The sequence below is a fragment of the Physeter macrocephalus genome, chromosome 20 (genome assembly GCF_002837175.3).
Source record: "Physeter macrocephalus isolate SW-GA chromosome 20, ASM283717v5, whole genome shotgun sequence".
Classification (NCBI taxonomy): domain Eukaryota; kingdom Metazoa; phylum Chordata; class Mammalia; order Artiodactyla; family Physeteridae; genus Physeter; species Physeter macrocephalus.
This window is the reverse complement of record NC_041233.1, coordinates 58,253,589-58,275,473: the sequence shown is the minus strand read 5'-3', so window position 1 is coordinate 58,275,473 and position 21,885 is coordinate 58,253,589. Positions and strand designations below refer to the sequence as shown.

Below are 21,885 nucleotides of genomic sequence, written 5' to 3'. Positions count from 1 at the left end.
GCCCGCCTGCGCAGTGGGAGGGCACATTGGCGCGCTTGCGCACATTGGGAAAAGAGGAGCTGGACCCCGCCCCGTCCTGCTGCTTTGCTCCTCCGCTGTGCGTACGGGGGACGTCGGGGGCGGTGCCGCAAAAGTTGCCCCTGGTAACGGGGGAGGCAAGAGGAGGAGGAGGGACTCGGCGGGAGGATGGTGAGTGTGGGGCCTGGGTCCCTCCGGAGCTGGTCGGTCACCCGCCTCCCTTCCCCAGGCCCAAGGCAGAGCACTGCGCTTAAAGACAGGAGGGAATGGATTGACGCTCAGCCTGCTGTCTGGGTCCTGGATTGGTTTCGGGGGGCGGCGGAAAGCCCCGAGTGTGGGCCCTGGAGGGAGCTCTGGGCCTGGGGTGGAAGGCGGGGCTTGCAACCGGTCCGAAACTAGGGGAAGGGGCCGGAAGGGGCTGTGGAAGGGTGCGTGGTTGTCCCGTATGGAGCCAGGGCTCCATCACTACTCTGGGGATGAGATGAGGGCGGATCCGAGGAGCTACAGAGAGCAGCCTCTGCACGCAGGCTTAGATCTTCCCGGGGAATCGGCCTCCTCGTGCCGCAGAAAAGTGGGGTTCGCCAGTGCCCGGCCAGAAACGGGGAGAGGGCCAGAGCTACTGTCTTTGAGGTCGCGCCGGCGGTACCAGGGGAGATGGTAGCCTAACTCTCCTCTTCTTCGCGATATGCGGGCCTCTGGAGGAAAGGGTGTAAATCCCAGGACACAAAGAGGTGCCGCTTGGAAAGGATGCCTAGTGGATTTTACGCCGTCTTGGTGTCTGCGTGGCGGGCGCGCTTCTGTAGTCCCGAGTTATTTATTTGCTGACGGTTCTTCAAGGTCTGGTTGTTGGTGATAACCAGTTTCCCGTTCAATACTTAATCCATGTCGGTGGAGGCAGATTTGCTGCCCGGTCCTTAGTATTTCCTTCGGACCTATTGCAACCTTCCTTGGCATCTGACCACACCAGAACCAAAGGCCTTAATGTCAGTTTGGAGCAGATTAAAACTGGAGGGTGGCCATTCACTTGGGGCAAGCCTTTTCTCTGTCGGACCAGATTAAAGCTTTCCCAAATTGTAAATTATGATATGTGACATATTTGATTCTTGACACTCTGTTCCCTGTTGATTTCTCTGCAGTTAGTTGGAGGGTGTTAAAATGGAATTGAGTGGTTTTAGAACTAGTCAAAGAAAAAATTGATTTTGGAGCGTTTAAAGCAGGTTGGTTGGCTTACCAGCTGCAAAGAGCTAACACTCAAGCTTATAGTTACTTCCCTGCCCCAACTCCAGACCCTTTTTGACTTTTAGAAATGTTGAACCACTTCTGTTGACTTATGAAGTAAGAAAAAGCTAGATGTTCACAAGGAAAAAAATACATGTACATTTGCTTAGATAATCCAATGAGTAAATTTTGATAGGAAAAAATTTTTGCAATTGATTTAACATTGTCAGATCGTTAAAGAAGTAGAATTATTTGATCTGAAGTTGCCACAATCATATTTCAACACTTGCTACATTGCAGTTTTGTTAACCTCAGGCTAAACAGATCTTTACATGTTTGCTTTTTATTAATCGTTTATACATGAGCTGCCCATTTAAAGGCTAAGTTTTTCTCAACAAATGAGTACAAACATAAATATTTACACAGAAAATAACTAGAATTGAAATGAAAAAGGCATGCTAAAAAAAAAAGCATGCTAAACCAAGAGAGAAGGAGATTGCATCATAAATGAGAAACAGTTGGCTAACTTTTCCCAGTTTGTTTATCAATGTAGTGGACTGTGTAATTTCATGATTGTTTAATTTATAATTACAAGTCACAATAAATTAACCACTGTCCTGTTTCCAGGTGCAGATTGACACTGTATACAACAAATTGACAGTGTATACAACACTGTTGTATACGACTGTTGTATTCAGTGATCAAGAGAGATTTTGTTTTTATTTTTATTTTTTTCCTACCATGAACAATAAGAAATTAGGACAAATTATTCAGGATTCTTTATCTGATTTCCAAAATGCATTTTTTTTTCTGTCTCCAAAAGCGTGAGCTATTCTTAGAACTGTAAGTGGAACATGGAATTTAAACGGTCAGTGGTGTGATTAAGTGTGTCACATGTGGTATCCCATGAGCCCCCGTGGTAAATGTGCTAGTAAAGAGTGAGTCCCAGGTTTATTTATTTTTTTAGTCCTTTAGCTATGACTAATACATATTTATTCTTTTTTTAATTTGGAGAACTGCAACAAAAACCCATTATTGGTTTCTCTGAACCCCTAGAGGTTCAGCTGTCTTACCCCTGCCTTAGGATACCAAGTCCTTGGTGAAATACTAAGATGACAGTAATTTTTGTGCATAACTAATCACTGTTATTTAATAGATGAGTCCTCCATTTAGGAATTATTTATGGAGTAATTCTGTATATATGAACCTAGTGGTAGTTATCTAGCATGTTTAACACTTGAAGATTTTTCCCAAGATTATGTTTTCTGGTCAAAAATTGTCAGTGAAAAATATAAACACAACTACTGTTTTGAGTGCCCCCTATGTGCATGCTTTACATACATCATCTCACTTAATCTTCATAGCATTTTTCTTGAGATATAAATACTGTTCCCATTTTCTAGATGGAACTGTGCCGGAGGTTACACATAGGGAAGTTGAATAAAAGTCTATGAAACTCTAAAGCCCATAATGTTCTTTTCATTAGGACTCTGATGAAGTGTAACCCACTCTTCCTGAGGAGGTGCCCGTATTTTGTTCCTCAGGAAACATTGTATTTATTTAGTAGAGAGATAAGGAGAAAGAAGACAAAATTTGGGTGAGGTTCTCCCTATCAAAGCTATACAAATATGCAAAAAAAAAAAAGAATGAACCTGAAATATTATATTTTTCTCCTGCTGATTCCAAGGAGAGACAGCTCAAGTTTTCTAAATCATAAGAAAAAACAAGCTATAAATATGATATTCTGAGCCAGAGATAAAAAAGCAGTTTTTAGCACCCCCTCCTCAGGTCGTATGACCAGGATATAAAGCAATCAGCTGCCACTGGTTTTTAAATCACATGACCCAACTTTAAATCAATCAGCTGCTTCCCTGTACCTCACGTGACTTGGCTTTGAATAGTAAGAAATGCAGAGGTATAAAAATGATGTTCTGAACAATAAATGGAAAAACAACATCTTAGAAAGTTTTTTTCTTTTCGAATGGACCATTCATTGCATACAGAATAAGGATTCTCTTGTGGATTTCTTGAACTGTAAACACACACACACACACACACACACACACACAAAGCTATACGAATTCCTGGAAATTAATAACATCTCACTGGGCAGCACCAGTTTTTTTTGGTGAGGTAAAAGTAAATTGAAGGCAGTTCCATTTAAGCTAGGTATGGGGAGTGCATGTACTTGACAGCTGGCTTACTAATTTTAATACTTAAATTTTAGCTGCTCCTCCAGTCACATATATTTTCCATATACCAACATATTCCTCTCTCCCTCTCCACTACCCTAGTTTCTTTGAATGACCTAGTTTGTATCATTTTAGGTCAGTGTACCATGCCTCTGCTGGTAGTTGAGCCAGTAGTTGAGTTTAAGCTGATTTTCAGGCAGATAAAATGTCCATAGTCAACAGCATGTCTAGTCATGATTTGCCTATAGAAAAGTTTGTTTAAATGTTTTGTGGCTGAGTCAGACCACTTCTGTCCACCAGGGTGCAGATAACTTGTGTGCATGCATGCTGATAACGCATGATACACAATTAACTAAACTTCTTGTTTCTTAAATTGCCTTTATTTAATGTCATAGGAGTACACATCCTACATAGAGATCATATCTGTTTTGCTCACCATTGTACTTGGAGCACATTATGGGTGTTTAATATAAATGAATGAATGGATGTTTTGACCAAAAATACACTAAAAATTCATTTCCTTGTATTTATACTGCAAAACTCAGCCCCATAATAAAATTAACTTCTAATGGCTGTCTCCCTTCGTTTGACATTAACTATAGACATATATGGATAGAAGCATAGAGTAGACTTATTCTGCTCTTTTGTCCAGCCTTTTAAATCAGCTTACTTTGTACCTTTCAGGCAGAACCCTGATATCTATAAATATCCTCTTCCCTATTTAGCAAATGCTAATAATCCTGTGATCCCCTGTCCTCAGGAGTTGGGTTAATGTGATGCTGTACTGTATTTGCATTTGTCTTGCCTAGACCATGCTTGAGATGCCATTTGTTATTTTGCTGGAAGAAAATATTAGCTGAACTTTCCATTCCTCTGTAATTTCATTTAAAGGTGCAACATGTGAAGTTATTGTTTCCTGATGAGGAAAATTGCTCTTTGGAAATGTAGAAGTATTTTTTTTATACTATTAGGTTTATAAAGTTTAGTTGTAGTTAGAATGTTTTCTTGCTCATCTGTGTTTTGCTTCTCTCCTTTTAAGACGAATAGAAATTATGTTTTTTTAATCATTCAATTTCAAATATAATGAATGTGTAAAAGCTCTCAGCCTGCAGAAAGCAGTATTTGTATATACTGATTTTTTTTGAAAGAGACACGAGGAAAAACCTAAAACATTTATTTTGAACCTTGAAAATATTTTATAGAAAACAGACATTCTTTCACAATGTCTACACCAGTAAATGATGCATGAGAAGAACTTTCTTTACCTGTACCGTTGTTTAATGTACAAATGTGATAAATTCCAGTTGTTTTAGAATTTTATTGGAAAGGATAATGAGGACATCTAATCAGGAACTCAGGAGGAGTAGTACAATGTGTTTTGCCTGTTCTTAGCCTTTTTTGTATCACCAGTTCCCTAAGGATCTCAGAATTCTAATTTTAACTGTTCTGAAAGGTGGTATTATAAATGAGTGATTGCAGTGTAGCTAATAGAAGCAGGGAGATTGCTCATAAACAGAGTTTTAAAAAGGAATGGTGTCAAATAATTCAAGGCTGGAGAAGATAAAAAACAAAAGAAAAAACATGCCATAGAAAAAAAAAGACTTGCTTAATCTTTTTTTGTTTGTTTGTTTCAAATCTATTCATTCTCTCTTCTCCAAATGTTTTCGGATAGAACTCCAAATCTTTTCGGATAGAATTTGTCTGTCTTAAACTAAACGTTACATTTTATTGCTGACAGAAATTGAGGCATAGAGAGGTTAACGTGGTCAGTGCGAATACAGTACTAAAAGTGGTAAACAAAGGCCTCTGAAGCAGAAGGGAATTCTTATAATTATGCATATTTGCATATCATTGTCTCAACTCTTGAAAATTATTTCACAGAATTATCATTTGATCTTAGTGAACGGACTGGTTTGAGTTATTTCCTGGTGCGATGCGGATAAAAAACATAACCATTTTATATAATTCTAAGACTCAGTTTGAAGGAATTTCCACTTGGGCTGGGAGATTAGATTATATGCCCTTTAAACTCTGGGATTCTTTGATTCTTGATGTAACCGTGCCTCACTGGAAAATGATTGTCAGCCACAAGACAGAACAAATAACTATCTTATAAGATTTTTCTTATGTTCTTAGCTAAAAAGCAGCATGGCTTATTTCCATCCATTAAAAAAATAATAACAACAAGAAACAGAAATATTAGATTACTAGTCAAAAATACCCTGGTTAAACTTTAATGTTTTTTTGCTTCCGGAATGACCTTTCAATTCCCTAATTTCTCTGTTGTATTAGATTTTTCATCTGAAAAACATAGATCATCTATACCGTGCGGCTATACTGTAAGGGTCATGTGAAAGTTAGAAGATGATAGAGTATTTTGAATGATGGAGTCTTAAACAAGAACTAAAATAAAGTCTTAAAGGAGAGCCCAAGTACAATTTTCTACAACCTTTTGAATAGTACCTTACTACCTTAAAATCTTACATTAACTTGGGTGGGTAATTCGGTTTATTTCAACAACTATCATATAGTGTCTAATAAGCGCCAGGCATTGTGGGAGATGGAAGCTATCTATAGTCCTTACGCACAAGAAACTTCACTCTAGTATAAAGGAGAAAAATACAAAAATCAATTCCCTACAGTCAGATATGATGGGCGCTCTGGTATATATATATATATATATATATATATATATATATATATATATATATATATATATATAAAGGGCTTCAGGAATGGGAGTTGGTTAGTAGTACATACTTCCAGGAGATTTGGGGTGACTGCTAAGCTGGATTAATAGAAGGAGCAGGAATAAGCCAGGCTATTTATTAAGTTGCTGAATTTACTAAAGTATTTCTGCCAAAACTTATAAGCAAATGGAATAAATGACATTAAAGTGGAAAATAGTACTATAAGCTCTCCAATAAAGAACTTTTTTCAAGGAGGAGAAGGCATTCTGATACCCAGTAATATCAAAGTCAGTGCCTCCAAAGTAATCTCTGTTCTTCATGGTTGTTCAAGGGCTTACTCTCAATTTTGCGCAAATTGAAAAGTGCGCCAGACCAGGAGGTGAGAATCCTTCTCCTGGGCTTGGATAATGCTGGAAAGACCACTCTTCTGAAGCAGCTGGCATCTGAAGACATCAGCCACATCACACCTACACAGGTAAGCGCTGCCTTGCCCCCAATGCTTGTGTGACACGTGGAAGATGGTAATAGCAATATGAAAGACAAAATGGGAGATAGAGTTTTGTCCATTTGTAAGTTTTGTTACTGAGAAAAGTCTATACAATTTTAAAATAATCTCAGATTGCAAAATATATCGAGATTCCATTTATGTGAGATACTTAGAGTGTCAAATTCATAGAGACAGGAGAGAGAACAGTGGTTACCCAGGGGCTGGATGGATGGCGGTGACGGTTGCACAAGAGTGAATATACTTAATGCCACTGAGCTGCACACTTAAAAATGGTTGAAAAGGTAAATTTGGGCTTCCCTGGTGGCGCAGTGGTTGAGAGTCCGCCTGCCGATGCAGGGGACACGGGTTCATACCCTGGTTCGGGAAGATCCCACATGCCGCGGAGCGGCTGGGCCCGTGAGCCATGGCCGCTGAGCCTGCTCGTCTGGAGCCTGTGCTCCGCAACGGGAGAGGCCACAACAGTGAGAGGCCCGCGTACCGAAAAAAAAAAAAAAGGTAAATTTTATGTTACGTATATTTTACAATAATTTTTAAAAAGAAATAATATAAATTTATATGTCTATACGTAGCAAGATACAATCAGTTCCCTCTGATCTGAGTAATTCCTTTTTAGAAATAGCTTTATCTTCTCTGATTTTGAAATTAATACATGTAGAAAAATACAGAGAGAGCATAAAGGAAAAAAAAGTACTGTTTTTTTTACACACTTTTAGTGTGTATTTTTCAGACTTAATAAATACAAATATATGTCTTTTTTTTTTTTTTGGCCACACCATGTAGCTTGCAGGATCTCAGTTCCCTGACCAGGGACTGAACTGGGGCCATAGCAGTGAGAGCCCAGAATCCTAACCACTAGGCCATCAGGGGACTCCCTCAATTTTTTAGATTTTTTGAGGGGGTGGGGGGGCTGGCGGGGGTTGGGGACCCTCGCCACACGGCATGCATGAGGGATCTCAGTTCCCCAACCAGGGATGGAACCTGCGCCCCCTGTAGTGGAAGTGTGGAGTCCTAACCACTGGACTGCCAGGGAAGTCCCTCAATTTTTTAAATAAAAAAACAATTACCTGTATTTTTTTTAATTTATTTATTTTTGGCTGCGTTGGGTCTTTGTTGCTGCGCGCAGGCTTTCTCTAGTTGCGGCGAGCGGGGGCTACTCTTCGTTGAAGTGCGCAGGCTTCTCATTGCCGTGGCTTCTCTTGTTGTGGAGCACGGGCTGTAGGCGTGTGGGCTTCAGTAGTTGTGGCACGCAGGTTCAGTAGTTGTGGCTTGTGGGCTCTAGAGCACAGGCTCAGTAGTTGTGGCTCACAGGCTTAGCTGCTCCGCGGCATGTGGGATCTTCCCGGACCAGGGCTTGAACCCATGTCCCCTGCATTGGCAGGCGGATTCTTAACCACTGCACTACCAGGAAAGCCGTACCTGTATTTTTAAATCCAGCCTCATCAACCCTCCTCTTTCATAGGGCTAAGCAAGCAAAGCACAAGGACGGTGGTGCTCCCAGCATGGATGTTGGAGACAAGTCCTGCCTGGAAGAACTCTAGTGGGTTTCTTCAGGCCTCCTTCCCTGCAGGAAATCCTGAGAGAGCTTAACCTTTGGCCAGGCCTTTGGGTTTCCTAACTAGGGGCAGCCCTGTTGGTCTTACTTTTAAGCGTTTGAGCATTAGTGGTTTTAGCAAAACCAGAGTTATTTACCATTTTCTGTCACTGTCCTGTGATAAGAGCTTGGTGTCGGGTTTGAATGGCTGTGCTGGTGTGTGTACTTCACGGCCAGCGAGTCTTACTGATTTGCAGCTCTTTGCAGAAAAGTCATTTCAACTGCTACCAAATGAGCAATTTTACAGCTTCTGAACAAATTTAATGTATGGCCTGAGGAGGAGCAAATTACAGTAGTCTAGCCTAGAAGGGCTGAAAACACATATTAGTGTGTCAGGATTTCTGCCAGAAAAAGAAGGGCTAGGGGTTTTTTCATATTAGTGAGAGGCTGTCTCTCTCAAGAGCACCACTAAAATGAGGACATCCACACTGTGAGCAGGGAAATGAAATCCTAGTTATGGACCCAAAGCTCCAATTCTAACTTTCAGGCTCTGTTTGTTATGTTATAGGTGACTCTGTTATTATGTCAAGGTTTTGTATTTAGTCTTTAAAAACACACTTTTATTGTGTTTTTGTTTTATATTAGAAAAAGTGATAGATGCTCATTGTAGTAAACTTAGAATGTATGAATAGGTAAAATTGAGAAACTAGAAATCATCTATAATGCCCAGTCAGACATAACCACTGTTAACATTTGAGAATGTATCCTTTCAGGTTTTTTTCTTTGCCCATATATGGTGGGTATATTTAAAATAGAAAGTAAAAATGGCTCATACAGAGTATACTGTTTTGTATCATCTTTTTCACTTACTAACGTATCTTGAACGTATTTCTACGTTGTTCTGTATGTAAATACTTATACAGTACACATCTCTAAATGTTTGCACCCATTCATTATTATTTCCTTAGAATAATTTCTTAGTAGATTTGTCCGGTCTGGTGACTTACAGACTTTTAAGGCAGCTGACACATATGGTCAAATTCTAGGATTTACACTTATTTGTTCCCTCATTCCAGAAAGGATTTGTTGTTGCTGGGTCTGACATTTACTACTGTAGTTAAGTGTAGAATTTTTAAACGCATAAAAGGGGTTTTGTCAATGAGTCAGAATGAAGTGTGCTTTTACAATAAGCTTAAGCCACCTCCCTTAGGAGTTCTAAAACTTCTAATTTATTCAGTCATTGGCATTTTAGAGGAGCAATAGTAAGCATCATCCCCTGTTGTCCTCTAGTGACTGTCCTCAGTGGAAATTGGGTGGCAGTGTTCCCGTACCGTTGCCCTGTGCCTTCTCCTTCTGTGTGAGGCAGTAGTGCTGGGGAGCTGCCAGAAGAGGCAAATGTTTATGGAGGCATCCCCAGACCCACTTAACTCCAGCTATTCTGGATGAAATGTCACTTCTGTGGGAGCAGGCTGTTGATCGGATTTTTCAAATCCTGATTTCATTATGTCATTCTTGCAAGATTTTTTTTTAATCTTGCTCATAAAATGCCTTCTCTTCGAACCCCAAAGGTCTTGTTAATTTGTTTCTCTGCACATGAACTCCCAGCTCACCCTTCTGCCTGCCCCTGATTGGCTTACCTTCCCCGAAGTTCCACCTTGTGTCACTGTCCTGAAAATGAATACTTTCTTTCAAGTTCATCAGAGATACCTATTAAAGAACAGTTTCAAGGGCTTCCCTGGTGGAGCAGTGGTTGAGAATCTGCCTGCCAATGCAGGGGACATGGGTTCAATCCCTGGTCTGGGAAGATCCCACATGCCACGGAGCACCTGGGCCCGTGAGCCACAATTACTGAGCCTGCGCGTCTGGAGCCTATGCTCCACAACGAGAGAGGCCACGATAGTGAGAGGCCCGCACACCGCGATGAAGAGTGGCCCCCACTTGCCACAACTAGAGAAAGCCCTCGCACAGAAACGAAGACCCAACACAGCCATAAATAAATAAATAAATAAATAAATAAAATTAAAAAAAAAAAGAACAGTTTCAAATGCCCACTTGTTTGTTTGTTTTCATCACCACCTGTATGAGGGGTGCTACTCCAGTTACAAACCAGCCTCCCCCTTCGTGTCCTGAGTTCAGCTCCTTCCTTTTCTTGATCAATGCGTATCAGGAAATTTCTTTCATTTTGAGCTGCTCTTAAAGAATCCAGTCTTCCAGATTGTAGCTTTTGCCTCTTTTTTTTGGCTGCATTGGGTCTTCATCGCTGCACGAGGGCCTTCTCTAGTTGCAGCGAGCGGGGCCTACTCTTCGTTGTGGTGGGCAGGCTTCTCATTGCAGTGGCTTCTCTTGTTGCAGAGCACAGGCTCAAGGCACGTGGGCTTCAGTAGTTGTGACTCTGGGCTCTAGAGCACAGGCTCAGTAGTTGTGGCAAATGGGCTTAGTTGCTCTGCGGCATGTGGGATCTTCCTGGACCAGGGCTCGAACCCATGTCCCCTGCATTGGCAGGCAGATTCTTAACCACTGTACCACCAGGAAAGCCCCTTGCCTCTTTTTAAACTTAGCATTTGTTCTGTTGTGTTGAGTCTGCAGATTCAGCTTTGTTTTTTTGTTAGTTACATGTAATGTCCTGTTAAATTTCACCATGCTGAGGACTCATGGGGTGGGTGGGGGGTCTGTGTTGATTCCCAGAGCTGTTCTCATACCAAGTCATCCTCAGCAGTTCCATGTGTGTGTGCACTCAGCATGACATCATCAACACTGACTCCAACCTGAGTGACAGAAGCACATGTAAATACATTTTTGTTCCCTATCAGAGCAAACTGTTTTCAGTATCATCTGTGTCACATCTGGCAGAGTACCTCAGAATTAATTAATAAATAACATAGCTGGTAAATGTAACTTTGTCAGAAATTGATCTCAAAGCCTAGCAAAACTTGGTATTTTTTGTTTCAGGGTTTTAACATCAAAAGTGTACAATCACAAGGTTTTAAACTGAATGTATGGGACATTGGTGGACAGAGGAAAATCAGACCATACTGGAGGAATTATTTTGAAAACACTGATATTCTCGTAAGTACTCCTTCTGATGCATCAATTCATAATCTCTTCTGCCCTGTCTTACTAACATTTACACTCTAATTGTCTTTCTTGTCAATAATTCCATTGCCGTAACATTGCTCTTCATCACTGTGAATTTAGAGCTAGCAGACAAATTGTGGAGCTTTGTGTAATTTATATAAGATGTTTTTCTGTTGCTCAGTAACAGTGTTGTGCCCACACCCACCTTGGCAAATAAAGTATTTATTAATTACCATAGTGATTTGAACAGCAGAAGAGAAGTCAGAAGATTGTGCCATTGACTCCATCAACCCAAGGAAATCAACAAATCAGGTATATCCCAAAGAGAGCAACCAAGATAGTGAAGGTCCTGGAAACCATGATGTATGAGGAATGGTTGAAAGACCTGACGATGTCCTTCCTGGAAGAGAAAATGCTTGGAACTGCCTCTAGTTGCTTCAGGAACTATCTTAAGTCTGAGAGATTAGCTTCATTGTGAATAGTTCTAGAGGACCAGGCAAGGAGCAGTTTGGGGAGTATTAGGGTTTAACTCAGAATAAGGAAGAAATTTCCTATAATCGTAACTTTCCAGAAGTAGAAGCTGCCTCAGGCTTCTGGGATTCCTTCTGCACTGGGATTCCTGGCTCACGCAGCATTCACGCAGGCAGAGGCTGAGACTTGAGCTCCCAGCTCACTGCCAAGTTCTCTAGGACTACTGTTTTAGGATTCTTGGAGATTTTACTCTCCAGGTGCATGATTTCTCCAATCCCTCGGCCTCTCACCTCCTTCACCTCCCCTCCAGCGAGCTTGCCATCCACCCCACCTCAGCCACTCACCACGGTCATACCATAAAACCAGGGCCTTTCATGAACTTGGATAGGAAAAAATGTTGCATAATATTTCTGTTAACCTGTAACTGAAAGTTTGAATTTACTTTAACTATGACCATAGACAGTAAGCTGCAAAAACACGTCGATACCTTCGTTGCCAATAGAACTCACCTTGCATCTCAGACAGCTTCCCTCTCTTCCCTCTGCTGCTGCTTCCTAGGTGTCTCGTTCTACCTGCTCTCTCCTATCAGCATGCACACATCCTGTAGTTGCTCTTGTTTAAAACAAAGAACTCTTGGCTTCCTGTACATCCTCCTCTAGATACTGTCCCATTCCTCAGCCTCGCTTACAACTCCTTAAAAGAATTTTCTGTACTCTCTGTCTTCACTTCCTCTCCCCACAGGCACTTGGAACCCTCCATTCAGGCTCACAGAGAATCCACAGTGCCGAGTCCCATGTTCAGGTTTCATTACTCATCTCACTTGACCTGTCAGCACATTTAACAGAGTTGGTCGTGCTGTCCTTGAAACATTGTCTTTGCTTGGCTTCCAGAATTCCATTCTATCTTGGTTTTCCTCCTGTCTCACTGGCTACTCCTCCTCAATCTCCATTGCTATTTTTTCCTTATCTCCCAACCTCCAAATGTTGGAGTGCCCCAGAGTTCAGTCCTGTGCTTTTCTTCTCTAAGTCGCTGCTTAGGTGACCTCATCCAATTTCAAGGCGTTAATCACCACCTACATGCCAGTGAATCCCAAACTGTTATCTCCAACCTGGAACTCAGTCATATACAGCCAGCCGCCTATTTGACACCTGAACACCAGTGGCTAGTAAGTCCCCTCAACCTCAACATGTCCAAAACCGAATTCCTATCTTCATCCACCCCTGCCCAAATCTTCTTCTCCAGTCTTCTCAGTAAATGCCAGTCCCATTCATCCAGAAGCACTGGACTCATCCTGGGCTCCTTTTCACTCCCCACATCTTCTCCATCAGCCAATCCTGTCAATTCTACTTTCAAAATATTTCTAGAATCTGCCCACTTCTCTCCATCGCCACTGCTACCGTGCATTGATTATTTTTTAAAATTTATTTATTATTTTTAAAAATTAATTTATTTATTTTGGCTGCATTGGGTCTTCATTGCTGTGCACGGGCTTTCTCTAGTTGCAGCGAGCGGGGGCTACATGGACTTCTCATTGCGGTGGTTTCTCTTGTTGCGGAGCACAGACTCTAGGCGCACGGGCTTCAGTAGTTGTGGCATGCGGGCTCAATGGTTGTGGTTTGCAGGCTCTAGAGCACAGGCTCAGCAGTTGTGGCGCACGGGCCTAGTTGCTCCGTGGCATGTGGGATCTTCCCGGACCAGGGCACAAACCCGTGTCCCCTGCATCGTCAGGCGGACTCTCAACCACTGCGCCACCAGGGAAGCCCCCCATGCATTGATTATTGCAGTATCATTGTAACTAGCCTACTAAGTTCTGCCTTGCCTGCCTCAAGTCTCTCCTCAACACTATAGCTATGTTGATCCTATTAAAACATAAGCTTCCCAGCTCAGAGTTAAAGCCAAGGTTCTTACAGTGGTCCACGAAGCCCCCTACCTGTTGACTCCTCTTCCAAGCCCTTCTCACCTGGTGCCAGCCACACTGGCCTCCTTGCTATTCCTGGAACACAGGCATGCTCCCACCTCCGGGCCTTTGTCATCACTATTTCCAATGCTAGAATTCTTTTTCCTTAGATATTCTCATGGTGTAGTCCCTCACCTCAGACATATTTTTATTTATTACCTTTCTCCCCCACTGTAATGTAAGCTACATGAATACAGGAACTTTACTTTTCTTTTTTTTTTTTTTTTTTTTTTTTTTACCTGTTGTATCCCCAGTGCTTAGAAAAGTACCAAATAAATGAAATGGATAATTGTTATAGATGGATTCCAACATTAGGTAGAATGTGGAGTTCTATAAATTCTAAATTCCCTTCCAACTCTAAGGTTTATGATTCTGTATCATTGTAGTCAAGTCCAGAGGCTTATTAATTCTATGAACTGGGTGGCACATCTGCTTCACAGAGGGTTTATGAGAAGTAGTGAATTTATTTCTCATGATTCTTAAATGGGGAATAATACCAAAATATAAAATTGTACTATCATCAAATCAATAAACACATGTGAGGTACCGAGATGGCCGTCACATGGGCTCATAATATTTCTGGCCCATGGTGAAGGTAAGTTCCAGTATATTCCTTGTGCCAGGTTGAAGGTTTAAATGGATGAGAACAAAAAGATGAGACACGTCCATCCATCCATTTATCCATCTATTCAACCAGTTATTCTTCCAAAATGTATTATATACCTTCTAGGAGAACAGAAGAGAAATGTTTGGAAAAAAGAAAAATTTTCCCTTTAATATAGAAATTTCTTCTGTAATCTCAAATAATGTGTCTGGTTTTGAAACATAATTTTAGAAATTTTCAAATTTATATAGAGGTCAAAAAAATAGTGTAATGAAACCCCAGATACCTACCCATCATCTGGCTTCCTTAATTTCAGCTTTGGCAATCTTGATTCATCTCCCCTACCACCATTTTTTTTTTTAAGTATTTTAAAGCAAATCCAAGCCATCATATTATTTCACTCACGAATACTTGAAATGTAGAGATGAGTCTCTAAATTGTATGAAACTACGTGTTAGAAAAACTGAACATTAAAAGTCTTTCAAATCCCAAAAATCAACAAGGAAAGTCCTGGAACTGATAAGTGATTACAGCAAATTTGCAGGCTATAAGGCTAATATACAAAAGCTGTAGAGTCAAGCCAAATCATTATGCTATACACCTTAAACAGTGCTGTATGTCAATTATATCACAATAAAACTGGGGGAAGAAAAGGCTATAGATTCTCCTTTACTTTTTGAGTCAAGAGTTGGGAAGAAGCAGGCAATTGAGAGAAATCACAGTTCTATCTGTTCATCTGCTGGATTAGGTACTTTGAAAGAAATGTCCAAATAAGGTCTGTATAGGGACTTCCCTGGTGGTCCAGTGGGTAAGACTCCTCACTTCCAATGCAGGGGGCCCGGGTTCAATCCCTGGTCGGGGAACTAGATCCCACATGCATGCCACAGCTAAGAGTTCGCATGCCACAACTAAGAAGTCCACATGCCGCAACTAAAAAAGATCCCGCATGCCACAATGAAGATCCCGCGTGCCGCAACTAAGACCCAGCACAGCCAAAATAAATAAATAAATAAATAAATAAATAAATTCCTTTTAAAAAAAAAAAGAGCTGTATATAAGGACATTAATGCCTTAAGGCTCCATGACGAGGTCTCAGAAACTTTCTGGTCTACAGATCAGGGTAATTTTAAATCATAAGCTCTAACATCTTGAGGGTAGACTGCAAGGTAGTTGTAATATGACCCTGGATTCCACACTTCCCATTAGCTGAGAGCACCTAGGAATTATTGGACAATCCAGCAAAAATCAGTTCACAGTAACCCTAGAGGAGCTTTCTCCAGCTATATTATGCTGCCAGTATCAGACAATATTTTGGATTGAGTCAAACCTTTTGTTATTTTCCAGTGCTATTTGAGATTAAACAAGTCTTGAGGAGCAGCTGAGTCCCCAGGGTTAGATTCTAAGGCCTTGGGGCTCTTAGCCCTATCTGCCCGTTTTGTAGCAGCTTGGAGTGACAGTGGTGGATGGGTTACATTAGTTTGCTTGTCTGTATTTAATAGTCTTCCGCTGTTGGTTGAAAAGACGTATTACACTAGACTCCACGCTGCCTAGAAGAGCAGGGTTGAGGCTTGATGCATTTCGTTGCCTGGTTAATTCTTTTCAGTTCTCTCTAGAGTGCCAAAATACAGTCTTGCTTTAGAGCAGGTGTCGACAAACTGATCCAGCCTGCCTCCTGTTATTGTGTCTCGTGAGCTAAGAATGGTTTTGACATTTTTAAATGGTTGAACAAAAAATCAAAAGAAGAATAAGATTTCATGACACATGAAAATTATATGAAATTCAAATTTCAGTGTCCGTAAATAAAGTTCTGTTGGAACACAGCCACGTCCATTTGTTTATGTATTTTTTATGGTTGCTTTTGCACTACAGCAGCAAAGTTCAATAGCTGTGAAAGAGATTGTATGGGCCACAAAACCTAAAATATTTACCACCTGACCCCTTACAGAAAAAGAGTACCAACCCCCACTTTAAATTATATGTTTCTCTAGAGGTTTGAAAGAATCAGAGCAACTCCTAAAAGTGCAGTTATTCTCAGGGATGATGACACTGAGAACATGACTTCAGCTTTATTAATTTGGGGGAAGTGACTAAGAAATTAATCCTGAGATATGATAGAAGGGAGGGGATAGGATGTCTTCCATTTCTCTTGTGCCAGGAATTAACAGCCTTTTGATCGATAAAAACACATCATTTTTTTCAAGGTATATATTAATATTAATACCAAACTCCATTTACTTTATCATTATTAGTTTTGTGTTTAAACACAACATAATTTAAGGTAATTTGCAATCATTTCCATATCCAAAGGACATCAAGTGAGATAGAGCTCAAACAACCATCTCTTGTATTATCTCCATAATATCACTCACACTTGAGCGTCAGTACTGCTAGAGCACAAATAACTGAAAACCACAGGTTATCCAGAAAACTTATTTGTCAGTTTCACCCTCCTTTTATTTATTTTTATTTATTTATTTATTTATTTTTTTGCGGTACGTGGGCCTTGTGGCCTCTCCCGTTGCGGAGCACAGGCTCCGGACGCGCAGGCTCAGCGGCCATGGCTCACGGGCCCAGCCGCTCCGCGGCATGTGGGATCTTCCCGGACCGGGGCATGAACCCTTGTCCCCTGCATCGGCAGGCGGACTCTCAACCACTGCACCACCAGGGAAGCCCTCACCCTCCTTTTAGACTTTTGCTCAAGCTATCAATAAAAAGCCACACTTTTTAGTGTCATCTCTACTGTCTCTGTCTACCCCTCTGGTGGAGAAATACTTAAGAGCAATAAAATGGCCAAAAGGTGGCAGCAGGAGGGAGGAGGACCAGAAGCAAGAGGAGAAACAAAGAGCCTTCCATTCACATGGTGGATAATCAGTCTCCGGATAATCCAAAGTTGGCTGAACTTCCATCCAGAAAAAATCTTTTTCTCTAGGTCTTCCTCCCACAACCAAATAAAAATTTCCAAGCAGTTGCCAATGAAGGTGTGAATTGGCTCTGCTTAAAGCATCATTCTCATTCTGAGTGCCATGGATTATAAGTTTATTTTAGAATAGGTTTATGAAACTTAATTTTTGAAGATCCATAGTGTTTTAAGACCAGTCAAAAGCACTATATTTAACTTTCTTTAATACTTTCTGAGTATTTTTTATTTGATAATCGGTTTTTGGATTCATTTTTTTGCTCAGTATTATGTAGCAACCTAAATGGGAAAAGAATTTGAAAAAGAATAGATACATGTATATGTATAACTGAATCACTTTGCTGTACACCTGAAACTAACACAACATTGTTAATCAACTATACTCCAATATAAAATAAAAAGTTACACCAAGGGGGGAAGGGGTGGGGGTGGGATGAATTGGGAGATTGGGATTGACATATATACACTATTGATACTATGTATAAAATAGATACCTAATGAGAACCTACTGTGTAGCTCAGGGAACTCTACTCAGTGCTCTGTGGTGACCTAAATGGGAAGGAAATCCAAAAAAAGAGGGGATATATGTATATGTATAGCTCATTCACTTTCCTGTACAGTAGAAACTAACACAACATTGTAAAGCAACTGTATTCCAATAAAAATTAATTTTAAAAAATTAAAATAAAGTTTAAAAAATGGTTTTTGCATGATGAGATTAACACCTATGTTATTAACAAGAAAAAGAAAGGAAGAAAAAGAGGCTCTCCTTATCCTTAGCTATTGACCGCAAGCAAACAGAAAGAAACTGGGCAGCACTGGGGAGGGGGTAACCAGGAGAATCGTGTGCCACCATAGAAAAACAGATTTGTGGGATCACCAGAGACTGGTTTGTGCTTAGGACTTTTTCACTTGGCCCTTTTAATAAATGGGGCAGTTGTTTTATAGCCTTCCTCCTGGAATTATTGTACAATAATTTTCAAATTCTATAAGTTATGTGAGAAAAATACTAAATGATAGGAAGAATTTATGTACAGTTTAGGAAAAGCCCCCTTTTGACTCTCTTAATGAAAATGTTCCTTGTGAAATTTAATGTCAAAGCAATAAGTAGCAAGTAATTTAGCAAGTAATTAAAGTAAAAGTTAAAACCTTCTTATTGACTTTCAGCCTCTGGATTCTTTGGTATTTCAGTCATCATCTTTCTTGTCTACTATTAAAACTATCTTTCCATTCCTAATTATTCTCTCCCAACTGTTTGTTTTTCATCATATCAAACACCAATTTCTTAACTGTATCTTTTTCTTTTCTTTTTATTTTTGGCTGCGCCACGCAGCTTATGGGATCCTAGTTCCCCGACCAGGGATTGAACCTGGGACCCGGCAGTGAAAGTGCCGAGTCCTAACCACTGGACTGCCAGGCAATTCCCATTAACTTTATCTTTAATTGTATTCTCAGCCTTGTCTCAGCCTCTTCTACATTTACCTTCTCACTCATACCCTTTGCTCCCAAGCACATTTTTTCCTGCTTTGTAATCTGAGCCCAGGATACCCTCCCAGGGATCACCTGACCCTTCTCCCCTCCCTCACATCATCTCCCACTCTTGCCTGAGTGAAGATCATCCTAATCCACTATAGACTACCAAATAGTTCTAATCCTGTCCTTTGTATTCAGGTTCACTCTTCCATTGCATTCCTTCTTTCTACATCTGTGTTTATACTATGCCTACTACTATATAATGTGACACCCACCAGTGGAAAACTAAGCTACCACCATGTTCTGACTTATCAGACAGTATAGAATTTTGTGTCTCTGTGGTGTGCATTGACATTGAGTCAGAGTAATATTAACAATAACAATAATAAGGCCACAAAAAAATACTGAGACCAAACACATCCATCCTTTCTCCTATGATTCTCCATGAAGGAAACACAGGTGAGGAAAGGCTGGACTTGGTCCCTGGTATAATATTTAGCACTAGTGACTCTAAATTTTTTTTTTTTTTTTTTTTTTGCGGTACGCGGGCCTCTCACTGTTGTGGCCTCTCCCATTGCAGAGCTCAGGCTCCGGACGCGCAGGCTCAGCGGCCATGGCTCACGGGCCTAGCCGCTCCGCGGCATGTGGGATCTTCCCGGACTGGGGCACGAACCTGTGTCCCCTGCATCGGCAGGCGGACTCTCAACCGCTGCGCCACCAGGGAAGCCCTAAATTTTTTTATTTTTTTATTTTTTGGCCGTGCTGCGCGGCGTGCGGTATCTTAGTTCCCGACGAGGGATCGAACCCATGCCCCGTGCCCCCGGCCGAGGAAGCGCAGAGTCTTAACCGCTGGACCGCCAGGGAAGTCCCAGCACTAGTGACTCTAAATGAGAGTGCATTAACTTAAGCAAAGGAATTTTAATTGTTGGGTTTTTTTTCCTTTCAAAAGAGAGCAAGTTTTCAGAGTAGAACAGATTTTTAAGGCACGTAAAGGTGGGAATTCAAGATTGTTTTTCATTGTTGTTTTTCAATGATATGTTCTTTTAAAAGAGCGTTTCCATTATACCGTTAGTTTAATAACAATTCTAATTTCTTTAAAGAAAGTTTGAAATTTTGATAATTTTTAAGATTAGCAACTGGGAGAACATTTAATACACTGATTTTTTTTTAAATGACTACAAAATGATATCTCTGGTTTTCCTTTTTTTTAAAATTTACTTATTTATTTTTGGCTGCGTTGGGTATTCGTTGCTGCACATGGGCTTTCTCTGGTTGCGGCGAGCTGGGGCCACTCTCCGTTGCGGTGCGTGGGCCTCTCATTGCAGTGGCTTCTCTTGTTGCGGAGCACAGGCTCTAGGCTCGCAGGCTTCAGTAGTTGTGGCATGTGGGCTCTAGAGCACAGGCTCAGTAGTTGTGGCGCACGGGGTTAGTTGCTCCACAGCATGTGGGAATCTTCGCAGACCAGGGCTCAAACCCATGTCCCCTGCATTGGCAGGCGGATTCTTAACCACTGTGCCACCAGGGAAGTCCTCTGGTTTTCTTTTTAAATTTCCATATGAAGAAGAATTAGAAGGGAACTTTCATAGGAAATGAAAATAATTAATGTGCTTGGGTTCTGTAACTATAGGTGATTTTTCTTTCTTCTTTGGTCTTATCTAATTTCCCTTATCATTGTTATAGGATGTTATTTATACAATAAATAAAATTCAGTGATGGGAAAGAAAGCTTGGGATTTGTAATTTACGGTAAATCTCAAAACTTCTCTTACTCTGGCATAGCCTATGCCCCTGCTATTTCCAGTACTTGATCTTAACCTCCCAGCACCTGAAGACTGCATACAGTTAATACTGAAAATGGTACTTTCAGAATGATGATGTTCGAGGGCTATCGGATTTGTAAATGCCTCAAAACACTATCCCTTCCTGACAATTTGGGACACAGTATAGCAGAGTGCTTAAGAGCAGCTAGGGACTTTACTGTCAGGTATGCCTGAGTTTGAATCCCCATTTTGTCATGTACCAAACGTAACTTGGGTAAATTACTTAACTTCTTTGGGCTTATGTTTATTTATTTATAAAATGGGATAAAAATGAAATCTAACTCACGGAGTGATAACGAGGATTAATAGGGTAAATCTAGTAAGAATGTTCAGTGAATGCCCGTTAAATATATCTATTTTTATCCTGCTTGGCTCTCCTGACTTCTTACTTTGGAGCTTTGCTGGAGGTATTTTCTGGGCCTCTCCATTTAATTAATTAATTAGTTTATTTTGCATCCGTAGATAAGAATTACCAGCTCAGTTTCAGGATGCTGTGCTAATGTAAAAATCTGCTGATTCGGAATCATCTGCTCCTTCCCTAGAAGTTGCCCTGTCTTTTTCCATATTTGCTTATTGAAGTAGCCTTCTTCTTTTACTTTACAGATATATGTAATTGACAGCGCAGACAGAAAAAGATTTGAAGAGACGGGTCAGGTAAAAAATTGTTCTGTTGAGATATTTCCCAAATAATTGGGTATTCATTAATCTACTTTGTAAATGTATAAGAGTGAGGGAAGTATTTTTGTTTAACCTTTGCAGTTTAAACAAAAGTCATTCTGGCAAGCAGGCAAAATACCACTTGCCTAAAAAGAAATTAGTTGAGAATTCTTTAAACAATTTTTCGTTTAAAGCCTTTTAGTTTTAATCAAATTAAATAAATAAGATATAAGCAAACGGAACTTACCACCATGCCCAAAAGCTCTTCCCAGGCCACATAGAAATGAACCTGAGGAACAATTCACTTATCATTTCTGCGTACATTTTTCAACACCAACTTAATTGATCTGAGGGTAACTTGGACAAATTAGACGGTATGGGAAGAAATGTGCAAGCCAAGACTAAGCTGCTCTTCTCGCCAAGCAAAGAGATAGGTATACTTTGAACCCAAATATGACTTCAAATGCAGACTGCATGTCAACATGATTACACGATGCAATCTGTGTATGCAATTTTAAATAGAGAAGCAGTGGGCCTAGACCATTTTACCCAGACTGAGTGCACTGATAAGAAGTGAGTGGTATCATGGACCTCTTTGGAGAAGCACCTTTACATTTTATTGCAGAGTCCTTGGCCTGTGTCCTGAACTACTGCACGTGGCCTTCCAAAGGTAGCAGTCCCCATATTTAAGTTTCTTTTCCCTGGAAATTAGTCTGAGAACTCTCCAGACTCCTGGAGACAGCCCCTCTCCCTTC

The 21,885-nt window shown here is 40.7% G+C and overlaps 1 protein-coding gene across 1 annotated transcript; it reads left to right on the top strand.

The window, feature by feature from the left end:
* Positions 1-61: 61 nt before the first annotated feature.
* Positions 62-21,178, top strand: ARL3 (ARF like GTPase 3). Its single transcript, XM_028481692.2, has 4 exons — positions 62-189; positions 6,450-6,593; positions 11,107-11,223; positions 21,077-21,178. The coding sequence occupies exons 1-4, from the start codon at positions 187-189 to the stop codon at positions 21,161-21,163; spliced, it is 351 nt and encodes a 116-aa protein (XP_028337493.1). The 5' UTR covers positions 62-186; the 3' UTR covers positions 21,164-21,178.
* Positions 21,179-21,885: the final 707 nt, after the last annotated feature.

Coding starts and splice junctions, on each gene's coding strand:
- ARL3 (XM_028481692.2), top strand. Junction 6,594..11,106: donor GCCACATCACACCTACACAG/GTAAGCGCTGCC, acceptor TTTTTGTTTCAG/GGTTTTAACATCAAAAGTGT. Junction 11,224..21,076: donor TTGAAAACACTGATATTCTC/GTAAGTACTCCT, acceptor TTTACTTTACAG/ATATATGTAATTGACAGCGC.